General features: G+C 39.2%; 1 protein-coding gene across 1 annotated transcript in view; it reads left to right on the top strand.

The window, feature by feature from the left end:
* The window catches only part of igf2r (insulin-like growth factor 2 receptor), a 49,483-nt gene that overhangs the window by 9,341 nt on the left and 21,749 nt on the right, over positions 1-18,393 (top strand). Inside the window, exons 4-25 of the mRNA XM_084377527.1 lie at positions 2,048-2,146; positions 3,255-3,387; positions 4,516-4,627; positions 4,922-5,030; positions 5,141-5,300; positions 7,361-7,550; positions 8,347-8,450; positions 8,938-9,102; positions 9,429-9,566; positions 9,659-9,814; positions 9,892-10,029; positions 10,673-10,820; positions 11,668-11,836; positions 11,971-12,086; positions 12,218-12,377; positions 13,113-13,289; positions 13,382-13,477; positions 14,104-14,205; positions 14,294-14,456; positions 15,285-15,464; positions 15,709-15,855; positions 17,758-17,936. Coding sequence (XP_084233653.1) covers positions 2,048-2,146; positions 3,255-3,387; positions 4,516-4,627; positions 4,922-5,030; positions 5,141-5,300; positions 7,361-7,550; positions 8,347-8,450; positions 8,938-9,102; positions 9,429-9,566; positions 9,659-9,814; positions 9,892-10,029; positions 10,673-10,820; positions 11,668-11,836; positions 11,971-12,086; positions 12,218-12,377; positions 13,113-13,289; positions 13,382-13,477; positions 14,104-14,205; positions 14,294-14,456; positions 15,285-15,464; positions 15,709-15,855; positions 17,758-17,936 — 3,141 coding nt within the window. The remainder of the gene's footprint in view (positions 1-2,047; positions 2,147-3,254; positions 3,388-4,515; positions 4,628-4,921; positions 5,031-5,140; positions 5,301-7,360; positions 7,551-8,346; positions 8,451-8,937; positions 9,103-9,428; positions 9,567-9,658; positions 9,815-9,891; positions 10,030-10,672; positions 10,821-11,667; positions 11,837-11,970; positions 12,087-12,217; positions 12,378-13,112; positions 13,290-13,381; positions 13,478-14,103; positions 14,206-14,293; positions 14,457-15,284; positions 15,465-15,708; positions 15,856-17,757; positions 17,937-18,393) is intronic.

Raw genomic sequence — 18,393 nt, 5'->3', positions numbered from 1 at the left:
GTACTTTCCCCAGTAAACACACCACCCTCTTTAGTTGTTGCAGTCCCTCCTGACTGGCCAGCTGCTGCTCTTCTTGGGTTAAACTCCTCCTCAACAGCCGCTTTTCGCTGCTTGAGTGTCTCTGGGTAGGAGAGAGCAGACAGGCTGCGTGCACGGAGGCAGGCTGTCCCTCCACGAGCAGCCTGATGGCATACAACGCCTTGCCAAAACTGAATCATTCTAGCTCGGTGTGTATGGAGAGGCAGCCACCCCTGTAGACACTCTGCCTAGCCCAGAGACACAGCTGTGAGCCGAGGGGGTGGGTATATTTATCGTTGAAAAGCACATATGACAACCCGCTCATCACTGCTTGCAACAAAGACAAACTTGCAGATATAAATGCTCACTATGGTGAAGGCCACTTGTGTATGATGAACGCAAGATAGTTAGCAGCAAATTGAGACAAGGCTGTGTGCAAGATTTGCCTGTTTTGTTTTGAGTTTTACTAAACGGTTTAATGCAAGTCATTCCTGACACTATGAACAGGTTACAAAAGTGCAAAATTTTGCTGCATTAGGTTCCATAATAAACATGCGCTTTCTCTGTTGTGCAATATTGAGGAAATGTTAATGTGCTTTTCTGTTTTTAGTCAGTTATTTGTGGTCAGTAGGTTACGACTTGCTGACGTGTCTGACTGTAACAAACAGTGTCAAAACCTGTCAATATTTTTTAGTTTTCAATTTACTCATATTTCATTGAGGTAAAATTAAAATGAGTCTTCTTTCTTTGAAACTAATGTAAAAAAATCTAAAATGACATTTATTGGATATCAGAAACATCTGCTGTCAGCTGCAATGAAAGGAAGTGAATCTAGAAATGATGTAGGACAATGACAGTCAGCTGCCATGTATTTCTGCTCACTTGAGTCAATAGTGTGTGTGTCTGCGGCTTCAGGGGTGGCTTACTGGTGGGCTGACATTGAAATGTGTCATTTCCTGTCAAGTCTCAAAGAAGAGTTTTCTGTTCTGACAAAAGATGATCAATGCTGGGCTTTCGGTTTACAAACTGTGAAGAGGAGAAATGAAAGTGGCTTTTATTAAAGTTTTAAAAAAAGTTTTTTGGCTCTTAGAAAAATCAAAGCTGTTACTTTAAACTTAAATAAAGTTGCGTTAATCAATCTGGTGTTTTTGGTGCACCATGGAGTGTTGTTGTCAACCGACAAAGTTTCTGGTTACTTTCAGTCTCTCAACAATAGCATTTTTTGCATCCTTGAGGTTTTTCAACTGATTAAAATATGTCCCCTTCCTCATGTGCAAAGCAGTCCTAAACGTTTAAAATCGACATTGTTTATGTTCAAAATTACTGGTGTGCAGTTTCATTGGCTGAAATATTTAACAGCTCATCTGTGTGGTGCACGAGACAAACAAAATGGAGACTGAGGTGTAAAAAACTCCATATGGCGCCTTTTAATGTATGTGATTTTAGTTTTGATACTGCCAAGAAAGCTCAAAATTTATATTCAAATATTTATTTAGGGATTGAGTCAGTTACCATTTTCAACAACAGTTTCTCACACAATGCTCAAAATCACTAAACTTGGATAAAAATGTGCCTTGTGAAAGAAAAAGTTTCTGTTGGATGAAGAGTTGGAATGATAAACACTCGTCCTCCCTCTACAAGTGTTCTGGAGCGAGCACTGAACCTTGAACCACTCCAGCAGCAGATTGTACTCATGCACTCAACTGTAAATGTGGGGACTAACTGTTCAGTTAAACATTAATATAAACTGGATTTTAAAGAAATTGTCTACTCCATTTTCAATATAAACAAAATGTATAATATCTGTTTTGTAATATTATTATAGAAAAAGTGAAACATTTCCCATTTATCGGTTCTCTAGCTAACCCTTCTCTTTATTCGCCTGCATGTTAAATTGTTGATGTCATGGTTCACTTTGTTCTTTGGCCTTGTCTCAATTCTGCTTATTTTACAGCTCAATAATGATTTAGCCACCGTTGTCATCATGAAACTCTCTGTCTGACTCATGTTCCTGTGTTGGGTGTTGCAGGGGACGCCAGAGTTTGTTGCTGTGTCTCAGTGTGTGCATTACTTTGAGTGGAAGACGTACACCGCCTGCAAGAATGACAGATTCAAACCACAAAAAGAGGTATGTGGTGGAACATCTGATGGGCGAATCGGAGGTTTTATGTGCAAGAAAGAGCAAAACTGACACCACGGCTATTAAAGGTGCGATAGAAAGAATGAGCCAGAGGATTTTAAGAGGAACTGGAAGTTGTCTTTCCATTCCTTGTGAGGCTGTACAGAGTTTACAGCATGTTTTTATCTGTTAATGTGAGCTTAATGTGGAATAACTGAAAGAATGTGTGAAATTAATTAAACTTGCTCTGTTAGCAACAGATATCTGTTGGATAAGAGCAACAGAGCCGTGTGTGTGTGTGTTGGTCAGATCAAACAAAATGAAATGATTTAGAATTTTTTCAATATTTTTTGTGTTTTTTACCAATATTGATCAATTTAACCAAAAGCTTTTCATTAATTGAAATTTAGTAACAGTCTGCTTGCTGTTCCTAAACGCACCACAAAGATAGTTGATTGTTGAGTCTCATTCCCAGGACATCAAATACAGACATTTTGGGTTGGTAAAGCGTCCTAAGCACAGCAACGAACTGAGAAAATAGGTTGAAATCAGTCTTGTGATGTTGGGAAGACTGCGTGCACTGACGCAAAATAAAAAGAATCCGTAATTCCCCTTGAATGCATTCAAACTAAAGAAACAAGCCTGTTTTGAAAATGTGAGGAGGAGAAAAATCAGATATCTGTGTTCAAATGTAGGGAGGAAAAGTCAGGCGTTGTCTGAAAAATAAATACTATAAGTAAAGTACAGATACCTGAAAAATCGACTTAGTACAGTAACAAAGTATTTACTTTGTCACTTCCCCCCTCAGTTATCGATGAATCTGCCGATCCTTTTCGCAATTAATGGATTGATTGTTCTGTCTGTAAAATGTCAACAAATTAATAATAATGCTCATCACGATTTCCCAGAGCCCAATAGCGTCTTTTATCTGACCAACAGTCCAAAACCCAAAGACTCTTCATTTACTGTCAAATAAGAGGGAAAAAAGCAGCAAACCCTCATATAGAAGCTGGAGCCAGAACATGTCTGACATTTTTTGCTTGAAAATTGACTGAAAGGATTAATAGATTATCAACATAGTTGGCAATCAATTTCTTCTTCTGCCTCCTGTGTCCAGGTGCCCTGTTACGTGTTTGACTCTGACGGTAAGAAGCACGACCTCAACCCTCTGATCAAAGTGAGAGACGGCTATCTGGTGGATGACGGTGACGACAGTATCGACTTCTACATCAACATCTGCAGAAGCCTCAGTGAGTTCCCGCTGGAGTTCTTACAATTACTGATCAGATTAAGTGTTTAGTAATACTGAACTAGTTGTGTTTGTAGTTGTAATTCATTTCATTTATGTTGTGAGAAATTCTTGAATTTGATTCCTGGGTAGCTGTTAAAACAGTAACCAGAGAAGAAGATAAGAAACTTTATTGTCAAAGTGCAGAGTTTGCTGAAAGTGAAATCTGGCACTTTCCCGTGAGGAATGATAAAAGTATCCTTCAACCTTTTATACTGCTATTATAATAAAATGTTATTTTCTTTTTCACATGGATAGGAATTTTTAATTTTTATGTTACAGGCCTGCGCTTAATGAAACATAATAAATGGATAAATATATAGTAACTTAGTGAAAAAGAAATGTATCATAAACACTCTATTAATATAAAGATACATTGCACACATTGTTCTTCAGACTCAATTTCAGACATAAGCCACAAACCTTTTACTATGAGTGTTGCACATATCCATGCATTTAAACAATTAGCCTCACTGGAAGAGAGAGGCTTGTTTTTTAATTTTATTTTTATACTAGAACCAATGAAACTTTTAAGTTCTAGTTTCAAGATTTTAAGATGATAAATCCATCAAGATCAGTAATGCTCTGATAAGTGATAGAAAATAAATAATGCCAACAACAACAACAAGGTTTTTTGAATAGCTTCAAGTAACTTTGATATTGATATTGCCCTTTTCAAAAACAAGTTTACAAAGTGCTGCGCGGACATAAAATTAGAATATACAAAACGCTGTTACAAATTAAATGCAGTCAGGAGGAAATAAAACATAAATAAAAGACAATGAATGTAAATCCTAAGAATGGATACATGGACAAAATAAAACTCTTCTTAAATGCCATTTTATAGGAAAATGATTTCTAAAAGAGGACACTGAGGTAGCTTGCCTGATTCCAGTGTGATTTAAATCCTTCGCACCATGCCTATTAGCCAATCACTGCAATCAGGGAACTGCTACAGTACTATAGCTTGAGCATTACTGCCAGCTGCTGTATGTTTCTGATGCGTTCAGTTTGATATCAATTGATATTCTATTATAAACAAACTTCCTTTCTTTTTCTTATTTTAAATTCTTTTCTCCTCTTCTCTCAGACCTTCCAGACAAATCCTGTCCAGAAGGATCTGCAGCATGTCTGGTCACCGCACAGGGCTCCTACAACATAGGCACTCCCTCCAAAGGGCTGGAGCTGGTGTCCAACGACAGGTATCTACTTTCTGAAGTCAACTTCTATCTGTGCATATCTTTTATTCTGTTGCTTTGATTTTATATTTACTTGAATGATTTTAAAGGTTGATCAATTATTGTCCAGAATGTGCTGATGTTCTGTTTATTTTTAGTCTATATGCTTTATCATACATGCCTGTAGAGTAACCTGTATCAGTCAGAAAGATAAACTTCTAACTTAACCAAATGAAAGCTAATTTTGAATGGAGAAAGTATTTTTAGTATTTTTTTTTTTTTTTTTTTTACTTATTTCTTGTCTCCTCTTTTCTTAAGCCTGAGGTTAAAGTATGAAGCCAGTGCCAATGTGACTCCTCCAGAATTCTGCCACGGACACATTCCTGCAGTCACCATCACCTTCATCTGTCCATCAAGCAGACATCCGGTAGCTTACACACACTCATATTGTATCTATTGGTTTTACTTTAACCTGGTTTTCATGCTTTTCTACTGTATGTGCCAGAAGTTTTCTGAAAGTGTGATTTGGCTTCACAGGGCAGCACTCCTAAGATGACCGCAGAGTCGAACTGTCGTTACGAGGTGAACTGGGTGACTGAATACGCCTGTCACAGAGACTACCTGGAGAGCAACAACTGCAAACTGACCAGCGAACAGCATGACATGTCCATCGACCTGACACCCCTCACCTTGAGCCGTAAGTAGTTCCTCTTCTGAAGCAGGGATCTCAAAGGTCTAGCCCCTGAGTCAAGCCCCCAGACTATTTATTGTTACATCTGTCCTACAAATTAATTTCTCTATGTTTTTCTATTTTTTTTTTTTTTTCCCCTGCCCTAAAATAAAAAATTGAGCCTTTTATTGTTTTTTTACGACCTGTCAACAAAACATTTTAATCTTGGCCAACAGCACGCTGATTTATTGTGGTGCACCAAAAATATATTATTATGAGTTTAGACTTTTACCCTCAGAAAACCTGCCGGTAGGTTTAGAAGCCTTGTTTTCTTTAACAATTGCCAGGAACTGTAAAATCACAAATTATCTTGGATTTTCCCATTTCTAACGGCCCTGAACTAACCATGTACTAGCATCAAAAAAACTAACCAAATCTAAGCTTATAATAGTGATATTTCATCAAAACGACCTTTTTCTACATATCTCATTTGAAAATTTGCAGAAAAAAATAAACTGCTTACACAAACCAGATCGTGTAGGGAAAAAAAAAAAGAATGAGCTCTGAGTGCATCTGAGAAGCCTTAAGTCATTAGACTGAGAGCAACTGTGACTGCTTCTTCTCTGGATGAGGGAAAAGCTGCTGTTCCTAAGGCATACAATCTCAGTGGTGTTACTTTACTAAACGGCGTAATGGAGGGAGAGGAGGGGTAGAGATTTTTTTTTTTAATCGTCAGTGTGTACATAGTTGAAATAGATTAATTATAAAAGGAACGGAAAGCCCTGGTATTTTGTCCAAGCAGCACTTCTTCAGCCTGGTAGAAGGTCTGTATGTAATTCATATTTGAGAACCATGCTCTAACTTGACATTTTTATACATTAATTAAACCCCTTTTGAAAAGGATTAGCAGCCAAAATATTCAGATCCTCATTCCTCAAACTGGTTCTTACAAGGTAAAACACACAAGCAAATAATGAGGTGTTTTCTCCTTCAATATACATGAAAGTAACACACTGAAAACTGCAGCTAACCACATACTGGCACATGAAACTAAATTACATTAAATTAAAGCTCAAACATTCCGTTGCTCATATTATATATGATTACATATTTAACCCACAAGAGTTATTGGCTCATGTTCCTGCTTTTTATATCCCAGTTAGAGGAAGTAGCTTCATGAGTAAACTATATAATGAGCTTCCTGATTTTTGCCAGCTCATTTTCCACTTCCTGTCATGGTTCATGTGTGATATTTGTGTTCCATGTTGTGGGCCTCAGTTCGTTATCTTACTAGAAGTCCTGTATCTCCTGGTGTAGCTGAATGTCAGTATAGTTTCCCATCTTCATTATCTTTAAAGGAATAGTTCCACATTTCTGGAAATACTCTTATTCATTTTCTTGGAGAGTTTTGCATAAAACCTTTGATTAAAAATGGACACAAAACAATCATCTTTACTAGAAATGTTACATTTATACTCTTAATCCTATTTTACTTAAAGGAACAGTTCACCCTAAAATGAGTCATTATCTTCTCATCACTATGTCGATGGAAAGTCCAGCAAAGTAGCGAGGTCCAAAACTTTTCTGGAGCTTCACAGCAGAACAGTGTTGCAGCATTCTTGTCAACAACGGAAGGGATTTATTTTGTGTTTGGAAAAAACATAAAATGGCTCCATACAGCTCATCTGGTGTAATCCCAGCCCTGAGATCCCAAATGTATTTGAAAAGATGTTATTTACACCCTTGACAGGCAGTAAAGCTTGTGTGCACTAAAGCTTTTAGTTTAGCAGCTACAGTAAAGATTTTGGCTTTATAAAATTATGTAAATAGCATCTTTTCAAATCAATTTTGGACCTTTTTATAGATTTGGATTAGGCCAGAAAAGCCGTATGGAGTTGATGAGGAGAATGCTGCAGAACTGTTTTGCCGTGAAGCTCCAGAAAAGGACTGCGAAACTTCACCTGACTTTCCATCTATATTATCCATTAATCTAACATGTCCCATTGATACTTGCAGTAAGAAGATATCAATAAGTCTTTGGACAAATATGTCAGCCTGAACCCTCCGATGCCATTTTGTGTTTACAGCCTCAGATAATCCGTACTACGCACAATCTGGGCCCAGTGATGGCGACGAAAGCTACATCTACTACCTGAACGTGTGCGGAAAGAGCCCCACCACAGAATGTGGCGAAGACAAGTACATATCATCCTGCCAGGTGAAGAAGTCCGGAGAGGTGAAGAGGGTGGCTGGAAAATATGAGAACCAGACTCTACGGTAATGTGTGAATGAACAGTGTTTTATTTAACTATATACCAGCTTCAGGTTTTTCAAATCTATTTGCCACCATGGTGAACATTTTGTGGCTGGATGATACTTCAAACATGCTTTAGCACATTATTTCGGGCAGACACTGTAAGGATCCATTCACCCCTGACAAATTTTTTAATCAGGCCAAATTTCTGCTGGATCAGTCATTGTTTGAGAAGCAGTTTGAGGGAGGTCACCAGCCCCAATTAATCGCCTGAATGATCAACAATCTAGCTCGGATAGCTTTGGTCGTATGTACACAGTCCTATTTCCCTCACGAATGCTGTAAAGAGCCTGTTTTGATGTCAATGGAAGCAGTATTTTACATGTTGTGGGTAAATCCGCTGTGATATAAACCTAAACTGCAGAACAGACTCCATATTAACACGCATGGCTGCTCAGCTTTAGTTCAACGTGCTGGCAGCCAACCCCCATCTGTGAGGGCATCCAAAACTTTCTGTTGTCTGTTTGTGTCCATGTAATGAAGTCCAAAACAAACAACAGAGAAAGAAGAGACAAACATGAGCTGATGAATCAGTAAAACCTGCCACACAAACCTTAATGTGACTTCTTAAAACATCTTGATTGACATGATTCCCACAATTTTGAGGTTGCATGAGGTTGATTTTTTCTTATATTTTGACTCTATTATACTATATAAATAGTATGACAGTCTAGATTTTATTCATGAACATCACCAGTATATCAACATTTTCTTCACTTTGTCACCTAACTCCCCTTGTGTTTATTCTTTCACCTTCAGTTACTCAGATGGAGATCTGACTCTGATCTACCCAGATGGCACCAAATGCTCCACCGGCTTCCAGAGAATGACCATCATCAACTTTGAATGCAACAAGAATGCTTGTGAGACTGAGAAGTTTTCCGTTTCATTTTTAACTTTTACAGTTTTTTTTAACTTCAGCACCATCCAGTGGTCGTATCAGGAATTACACAGTGGCAGATATTAAGGGACACTGCCACCAAGCTCTTCCTACTATAAATTCAGTACATACAATTTATTCTGCATACTCACTTAAAGTAAGATTAATCACAAGGACATGATTCATTTTATTTTTTGTAATTGTGTTTCCAAAATTAACATTTACAAGTCAAAATATGGAAAAATGCATTGTGACTTGTCTGCTATTCCCTCTTTGCATTGTTTCCTTAATTAATGTCCAACATATGTTATTTTTAATACTTTCAATCACACACGGAGACTGAATCATTTATACATTTTTACTATCAGCTTGTGTAATTATAGATTAATTAATGTATTCAAAATTGATGAAAAGTAGGAATCGTTTCAGAACTTTAATTAATCCATCTTCATCATCTTAATTTTCTGCAGCCCATGGCGGGCGAGGAAATCCAGTTTTTGCGGGCGAGACAGACTGCACTTATTATTTTGACTGGGAGACGTCGTTTGCCTGCGTGAAGGAGAAGGAGGATCTACTGTGTCGAGTCAGAGATGGAAACAAACACTATGACCTTTCACCCCTCACAAGAGACTCTGGTGAGTTTAACAGCTCTGAACAAGATATAAGCACTAACAAGTGCAGGTATTGTTAAAATCATCCCACCTCCCAGAGAAATCAATCAGGATGGGGCTTAAGCATCTCAAAAATGTGTTTACTATTACTTCTATAATCATAAACTCTTCAGTGAGAAATACCTCCTGATAAATGCTCATGTATTTGAGAAATGTCAATATTTGTACCCAAAAAGCAGCTAGTTCCGTCCATGTTCGCTCTATATAGAATCTTTTCCATTCGCTCTGTCGTTACTTAACATTTCTCGCTGAACAATAACCTTCCTCTGCATCGCTGTATGTTGCTTCAGATTCCAATGGGAACTGGGAGGCCGTGGATGCTCAGTCTCCAAGATCTGACTCACGTTTCTACCTGAATGTCTGTCACAAAGTTGTCCAGTCAGGAGCTGCTGCTGGCTGCCCGCTGAATGCCGCCATCTGTGCCGTGGGTAAGAGTCTCCACTAGGATCTAAACAAATTATCTTGGATGACATATTCCATCATTACAGTGCACATAATCAGTTGTGTCTCTCTGATTCAGATAAGGATAACAGGTCCGTCAGTCTGGGCAGCTTCCTCGCCTCTCCCCAGAAGGCTTGGCTAGGAAATGACATCAGACTGGTCTATAGTGAAGGAAGTTTTTGCGACAATAAAAAGTCGAGGATCCAAACCATCCTGACACTCAAGTGCAAACCAGGTAGGCTGATCGGAGAGAAGTTATTGGTTTGGTTGTGATGTTGTTGCTGCTCTTACACTTTTCTTGTCTTTTTGCAGGAGATCTGGAGAGTGCTCCTGTCCTTCGTAGCATTTCCTCTGATGGATGTATGTACGAGTTGGAGTGGTACACCGCTGCTGCCTGCGTCCTCTCAAAGACACAAGGAGATGACTGCAAGGTGGAGGACGCTCAGGCTGGTACGACACAAAAACACAACGTTTGATCAAGATGGTTTCTCACTGATCAATATTTTACTTGAACAACAATGAACACGACCGTGAAGGAAAGATGATATAGCAACAGTGGTAATGGGGAAAGTGCATCAGTGGAAAAACAGTTAAATCAAATTAAAGATCTTTACTGTTTTCCAGTCTTTAGAGCACGCAGTGAGAAATGTATCATGTTTTAAACCCTGATTTTGAATTCTGCTTATCGTTTTTTTCAGCTGGTTCATGTGGTCTTGACCTCATGATCAGGCTTTCTGTTAGCGTTGCAACTAACAATTATTTTTCAATAAAAAATGTAATTATTGTCTTGATTAATAGATTGGTCAATTAAGAAAACATCAAGGTGGCAGACTTCTCATTTTTAGCTGGCCCTGACATTCACTTTTACCCGTACAACCAATTTCCTGGGGAAACCTTGAGTTGCCAGTTCATTGTTTCAGCTCCACTTTGACCAGACATGAGAATTGTCGAGCTCACATGGGAATCATTAAAAAGCGTGCTTGTGCTGCCATCTAGCTGTAGCTGCATAATCTGCACCACCAGACCATACACTGATGAGAGTCACCTTCTTTTACTTAACCCTCCTCTCTAACTAGCCTCTGTTGCTCCACAGACCTCTCCTTCGACTTGTCGCCTCTCACCAAGAGCGGCAGCTACTACAACCTGACCAGCGGCAGCTACGATTACTACATCAACGTGTGCGGTCCCGTCAATGCTGCCAACTGTCCCAAAATGGCAGGAGCGTGTCAGGTCGAAACGAGGTAAGAAGGACTATAAAAGAACATAAAAATCTAAAGGATAAATAAATGCTTTTCTAGCTTTAAAGACAAAACAAACAAAAACAAAAGGATATCAAGTCTGAAGGTTTGAACCCCACAGAAAGAGAATCTTTTTGAACATTAATCATAAAGTCAGAGAGTTGGAAGAGCGTTTCACCTCAAATCTAATGTCTGTTCTGTAAAATACGTAAAGAGAAATGTGAATTAAATTGACCCCACCTGCTAGGATAATAACCTGAGCTTTATTGTGATTCAGTGTTAATTTTGGCAGCTATTTTAGATTTAGCCATAGTCTTAGTCTCACTTATTGGTTTTAGTCACATTTTAGTCATTTTTATCCTTCGTAGTTTTAGTCTAGTTTAAGTCGACGACAACTCAAAACATTTTAGTCCAGTGTTAGTCAAAGAAAAGTCATTACATTTCTTTTGTCTTTTTTTTTTTGTCTTTTTAGTCATTGCTCTCATTTAAAATGTGTTATGCAGTTATTAAATGTGTTAGGCTAGTGATAAATGTTACAGCCGCCATACCTGATGAATACGTTACATTCTTTTTGTTCAGGATTGGGAATAGGGATACGTTACATTTTAACAGACAAACTAGATGCACAATTGTGGGAAAATATGCACTTTAAATGTCCAACAGCCCATTACTAAGATTTTAGTCCCGTCCTTTCTCGTCATTGAAAACAAACATATCGTCATAATTTTTATTATGAAAGATCTATTTTTAGCTCGTCATTGTCTCGTCTTAGTCATGGAACAAAGGTCGTTGACGAACATTTTCCCTTATAGTTTTAGTTAACGAAATTAACACTGTTGTGATTCTACAGTTCTTGGAGTCTCGGAGAAGCGAACTCCCGTCTGTCGTATTACGACGGCCTGATCCTGCTGACCTACAGTAACGGCTCCCGCTACAACAACAAAGAACACACTCTCAGATCCACGCTCATCTCCTTCCTCTGTGACCCAAAAGCTGGAGCTGGAAAACCCGAATTCCAGGTAAACTCCCTTCCTCTTTCCTCTTATTGTTTTAACTTACAATACATTTTGTACTTTTGAGCATTTTCTTTATGGTCTTCTGTTGTCTCTATATTGAATACATCGCCATCATTAATCTTGTCTAATGAATGCAGGCTGAGGACAACTACACCTATAACTTCCGCTGGTATACATCCTACGCATGTCCTGAAAGGCCTCATGAGTGTTTGGTGACAGATCCAGAAACTCTTGAGCAGTACGACTTATCCAGGTAATGCAGGGATACATACAAATACACACATATACACACAAAATCAAGAGAAAAAAAATAAATAAACAAGAAGACGTTAATGTAACTATCCTGCCCTTCCTCACCTTCTTTTTATCTTCTTCTGCCTCCAGTTTGTCACGCTCCACCTCCCACAGCAACTGGCAGGTCTTGGATTTGTCTGAAGACAAGAACCTGAAGAAGTACTACATCAACATATGTCGGCCAATAAACGCTGTCCCAGGCTGCGACCACCATGCGTCTGTCTGTCAGATGGACTACACGTATGAGCAGGTCTGTAACAGCTAAACACACAGCTGAAAAAAGGAATTGAAAGCTAAGCTTGACCTTCAAGACCTTCTTGAAAAAAATCATTCTAAGGTGTATCATTAAATGACAATCTCACATAGTGCACAGATTAAACTTGAAAAGTGGTCGCTAAATTAATACTCAAGCAGCAAATGTGACCAACTGTCCACAACACAGAAAAGAACCTCAAGCTGCTTAACGACATCAAAGAGATTAAAAATAGAGCTTGCTCTGAAAATCAATTACAAATGTTGAATTAAAAATCAGATATGTTTGTGTATAGCAGTTACCTTTTTGTTTTGTTGTTGTTTGTTTTTTGAGCTGTGTGTTTTTGAGAATGTATTGTTGTTTAGTCATAGGTATACAATTCTGTTGGTTGTTTTACCTACAGAGTTATTTCATTGATCGAAACTGCACAATTTAAATTTGTACATTTTGTGGTTGTCGTCTTAATTAACCACTTTCTGGATGCTAATGGGGATCCGACAAAGAATCAGGAGTAACAAAACCACCGTCTCAAAAATGACCTCAAATTGTGAGAATAGAGAGAACCTCAGATTTTTCAGAATCAGAAATATTGAATTGATCCCTGAGGGGAAATTGGTACGCTACATTTGCTCCCTTTTAATGAGATGTTAAAAGAGAAGACAATAGTAAATAATACAAATAACTTATACAAGTAATTAAATATAATTTGGAGCTGTTTCCCTCTGTCCACAGGGCTCCATGAAGGAGCGAGTGTCAGTCAGTAACATGGGTGTGTCCAAGCGAGGGCCTATCATCGAGGGACGGGACCGGCTGCTGCTGGAGTTCACAGACGGCTCCGTCTGTATTTCGGATGGCCAGAAGCTCACATACACGACGCACATCCACCTGGTCTGCTCCAGAGGCTCTGAGGTGAGACTCTTGTGCAGTTCCGACGGTAAAGTTGACGCTGAATGTTGTTTTGTGTCTGACATGTGACTCTGTTTGTGTTTCACACTGTGAAGTCAACGAGCCCACAGTTCCTGATGTACCAGAACTGTACCGCCAACTTCAGGTGGGAGACCAGAGCAGCGTGTGCCATCACCACCACCGAGAACAATGTGGGTTCACATTCCGAGATTACAACAATTTATTAATTTATGCTCATTGACAAAAAAAATGAAATAATTAGTAATCAAATTAACAGGAGAAACACACAACAACAATTCGGAAATCACAGTGGCAAAACTACAACCACAAAAGCAGAAAACACAACAACACTAACTTCTCCTTTCTGTAAAAAGACAGACAAGGCGTCCAATCAGCAATGGTCCTTGTCGGTAGAAGGTACCTACCTTTTCCGGGAGACATAAATGCTTTCTGCTTTTATGATTGTGGATTCTGTTTTGTTAATTTGATCTCTGATTTAATGTGTGTTTTTCTTTTTGCTGTCGTGTTTTCATTTACTGTTGTAGCTCACATAGGTTTGACCCAAACACTTTCAACCAGTAATATCCTAACATCCACTTCTCAACCAATCTTCAATCTCTTAGTGGCACAGAGCTAAGACTCCAACCACCAACCACCAACATTATGTCCTGCCTGTTGATCCTGTTTCACATAGAAATACCTCACGATACAGACGTTAGATATTCTAATGCTGTTTCATCTGGACTTTAAGATACTGAAACATTTGGAAAGATTGACGACCTGAAAAACATGTTGAGACGATGTCTTTGTTTGTCAGAGCTGTGCTGTGGTCGACCCCAACACTGGCTTCCAGTTCGACCTTCAGCTTCTGGCCTCAGAGAAAGGATACAAGACAAAAGCAAATGGAAAAGACTTCCTGGTAAGACAGACTCATTGCTTGTAAAACTATCAAAACAAAAATAACATAAGAAACAAAAATATAATCCCTCCCACTGACCTCCCTGTAGGTAAATATCTGCGCAGACATGGCAGAATGTGGAAAGGACATGGCTGGCTGTGAGCTGGAAGACGGGCATCCTGTGAGCCCAGTTGGGGTGGAGAAGACCCTCCAGTACTCCACAGACGGCCTGCTCTCACTAACCTATCAGGGACAACGTGACGATTCCACAGGTAGCAGGGATACAAAATTTAGTAGATTACATCTTCAATGCAACAGAAAACAGGTGTTTTTAACATTTGTAAAAGCAGCTTTTGACAAGGATGACATGACATTTCAGAGAAGATTAGGTCAGCATGTAATTGAAATATGGAAACTACCATGGCAGAAAATGGTCAAAAACTGTTTTTGTTTTATTGCAATTTATTTCTTATTTACACAAGTCAAACGCAAAGACATATACTCATCTCTTAGCAAAAAGTCATTTTAACACCAGTTATACCTTACAGGATAAGTTCACCCAAAAATGAAAATTCAGTTTCACAGTCCACAAAAATTTTCTGGAGCTTCACAGCAAAACAGTGTTGCAGCATTCTCCTAAACAACTGAAGTAGATGGGGACTGAAAAAACAAACTTAAAAAAAACACACACATTAGCTCTGGAAGCCCTGAGATCCCAAATTGATTTGAAAAGATGTTAATAACACCCTTTTTTAAGACAGAATATGCACTGTAGCTGCTAAGCGACCACATGTCAAGGGTATAAATAATGTCTTTTCAAATAAATTTGAGATCTCAAGGGTTCCAGTGAATTGGATTACACTGGACAAGCTGCATGGAGCCATTTTACCTTTTAAAGTCCCCAGCTACTTCAGTACTTTAGGTGAAAGCTTCACATGGGGCACTGGGGCTTCACATTTCTGCTGTGAAGCCCCAGAAATTTTTCATGGACTATGAAACAACTTGTCCATTGGCATGGGAGTGTGTAGATAATGACTGAATTTTCTGTTCCTTGAAACATCTGAACATTCTTTTGACCCTTGGTTTTCCTTCCTCATCAGGAAAGCGGGACACCTTCGCCATTAACTTCGTGTGTGATCCAAACTCTCACCCCGGATCATTAAAACTGCTGCATGAGGACATGAGCTCTTTACCCGACAACGTTGTGGTCCACAACGTCCACTTTGAGTTCTCCACCGCACTGGCCTGCATCCCTGCTCCGGTCGACTGTCAGATCATTGGTATGGACACACACACACACACACACACACACACACACTAGCCCTAACCCTTACATGAACTGGAAAATATATAAAATCTGCGCATCATCTGGTTTCTTAGTAGTTAACAAAGCACATCTAACAAAGAGGTTAGACTGTTTTTGTGAATGCAAATATTCTTTGAATGAAAACCTTCATGTTGTTAACAGAATGAAACCATTTCCAAAAGTAACAGCCTGTGTAAATAAACCTCTCTTATCTATAGATTCTCAAGGTAACGAGTACGACCTGAGGCAGCTGATCCGGGATGTAGATGACAGCCCCTGGATCGCCATAGAAACAGACGGGGTCAAATCACGCAGCTTTTACATCAACGTCTGCAAACCTCTCCCCACTGTGAAGGACTGTCCAGGTCAGTGTGCTCATCCACTTTACTTTCCCAATTCACGTACACATTCATGCAGTTAATAAGGTTGAGTTCGGCCTTTCCTTCTTAACATAACAGTATAGTAACAGTAACATGAAGTAGAACTCCTGATACCAGCTTGACACTCAAGTAACATGGACTAGATGATCATTCAGTGTTACTGTTTATTAAGCTTTAAGGGAAATTGCATTGTGACTGAGCATCATATGATTTGTATTCAAGCAATAGCTCACGACAGGCTGTGATACGTCACAGATAATCTGCTTCCTGTGGGGCTGAACAACACCCCTGAGATATAATCACAAAATATGGCAATATAAAAGTTATGGCCGCAGTCAAATTTAAACCGTTTCAGTAAACATGTTCATAATCTTGATCTTAAACGTTTCCATTTTTCAGCAGTTGTAATAGTCCTAACTGTAAAATGTACTTATACTCGTCTTCCTGTGTTGTAGATACGAGAGAAGCAGGCCACAGTGACGCAAAATTGCGCAAAAGAATTAGACGTCATTGGCGCTATACAGTAACTCTGTCACAGCTAGAAACCAATCAGATGGCTTGGTTTGAGCTATGAGTTTTACAAATTGTGTCTTTGTTTTCCACTTTTGTCATGGAGATTACTGTTTGCAAACGTAGTAATGTTTAAATCTGCTTCTCGGATTGTGGTTAAATGTAGGGCTGTAGCTATCGATTCTTTTTGGAATCGATTAATCTAGCACTTTATCGATCGATTAATCGATTAATCGTATATATATATATTTTTTGCATTTTTAAACAACCAAAACAAATAATGCATGACGAAAATGAAGTGGCTGTAAAATGATCAACCATTTGGCTTTTATTTCTTTAAAAAACAGAGGTATTTCTTACAACTCCAACATTTGGCTCCAAAACTTAATTGCAATTTACCCATTTAGTGCAAGTGCAAACAATTAAATAACAATACAGTTTCAACTTACTATAAAACATGTATAACATGTAACACTATGAATCAATACAAACTTAAATAGTAACGGCCATTTTGCCTTAGTGTTGTCTTATACAACATTACAAAAATGGATTGCACCTTCTAACCACCTACTAACAAATAATATATAATCTCTGGGATAGGCCATTTGCTATGGTAACCTAGCAACCTATGTGTGTGCACGCATGCTGTGTTATATATAATTTTATGTTATACACAGCACCAAATCACAACAGAAGTCATTTAAGGTCACTTTTCCTATAGAACCGGTCCGGACTGTGTTCATTTAATTAATAATTTCTTCATCGTCGCGCATCTACAATTCTCCTCCGCTCTGTTTTACGAAGGGAGGAGCTCCGGACCGACGTAAACAAACACACGTACACACACACTTACAGACAGACAGAGAGAGAGAACATGTCACGTCGGTCTCAACTGTCTGCAAAGCAGATATCATATCTACGTTTTTTAAACGCGCACAAACTGATTCTGCTCTGGCATGTCATCTCAAGCCTTCGCAGTTCTCCGTCGTGGTGGCGGATACGCAATGCAATCCCCCCCGGGCTGCTGGAGAACCAGCGTGAGGACGTGAGTTTAGAGGACCAATCACAGCCCTTGCTGTCTCCGTTTCCCCTCGACGGAGTGACGGACACTCCGCGCCCGGAAAGTACGGAGAGGCTCTCCGTCCGGCTCTCCGGCTCTCCGGCGACGGAGAGGGCTCTCCGTGTCCGTGTACGGCACTTTACGCAGTAGTATTAACAACGGTCCGTGTGGAACATTCAAGATCCCTGCGCGTCATAGGAATTTAACGACGCTTCGAGGCAGAGTTTTTGCCTCGACCAATTTTTGTAATCGAGTAACTCGAGTAACTCGATGAATCGTTACAGCCCTAGTTAAATGTGTTCTTTTTGTCTCTCCAGTGGGTCCTTTGGGAGCTTGTGGCATGATAGATGGAAAGGGTTACAACCTGGGATATGTCCAGTCCAGCCCACAGGCGGCGGAGGACGGCTCCATCAGCATCGTGTACCAGAACGGAGACCGCTGTGGTTCCACGTCCCGCTACTCAACACGCATCATCCTCCAGTGTGATGACAACCCAGTGAGTATTAGAGCTGGACTGTGATGGACCACCAGTGTTATCAGCTGTGTTTCCATAGCTGCATTTGGTCAAAATGTTGTGTGTTTTTTTTAACTATGAACTCAGACAGAACCTCTAGAAGTTTTTTATTATTATTTAAAAAGACATATTTGGATGTTTTAGATGTCCATATGAATTTGTGTCTACATCTGACCTTTCCAAAGCAAATTAAGAAACTCTGTTTGACATGACTTTCTAAAGCATATGTTCAGGATTAGCAGGTCAAAAGTTATTAAACATTTTACATTAGCAATTTTTAGCCACAGTCTACTTCTTTGAGGGTTAAGAGGGCATGTATACTCAGACTTTTAGCAAACCAAATGCCACAACAAGCCAGAAATTACAACCTGAACGACTTGCACAAGCCACAGAATCACTGATATTGTGACACTTCAATGTTTTGTGTTTGTGTGTGTGT

Source organism: Pagrus pagrus (genome assembly GCF_965226575.1).
Source record: "Pagrus pagrus genome assembly, chromosome: 16".
Classification (NCBI taxonomy): Eukaryota; Metazoa; Chordata; class Actinopteri; order Spariformes; family Sparidae; genus Pagrus; species Pagrus pagrus.
This window is presented reverse-complemented; position numbering and strand designations above follow the sequence as displayed.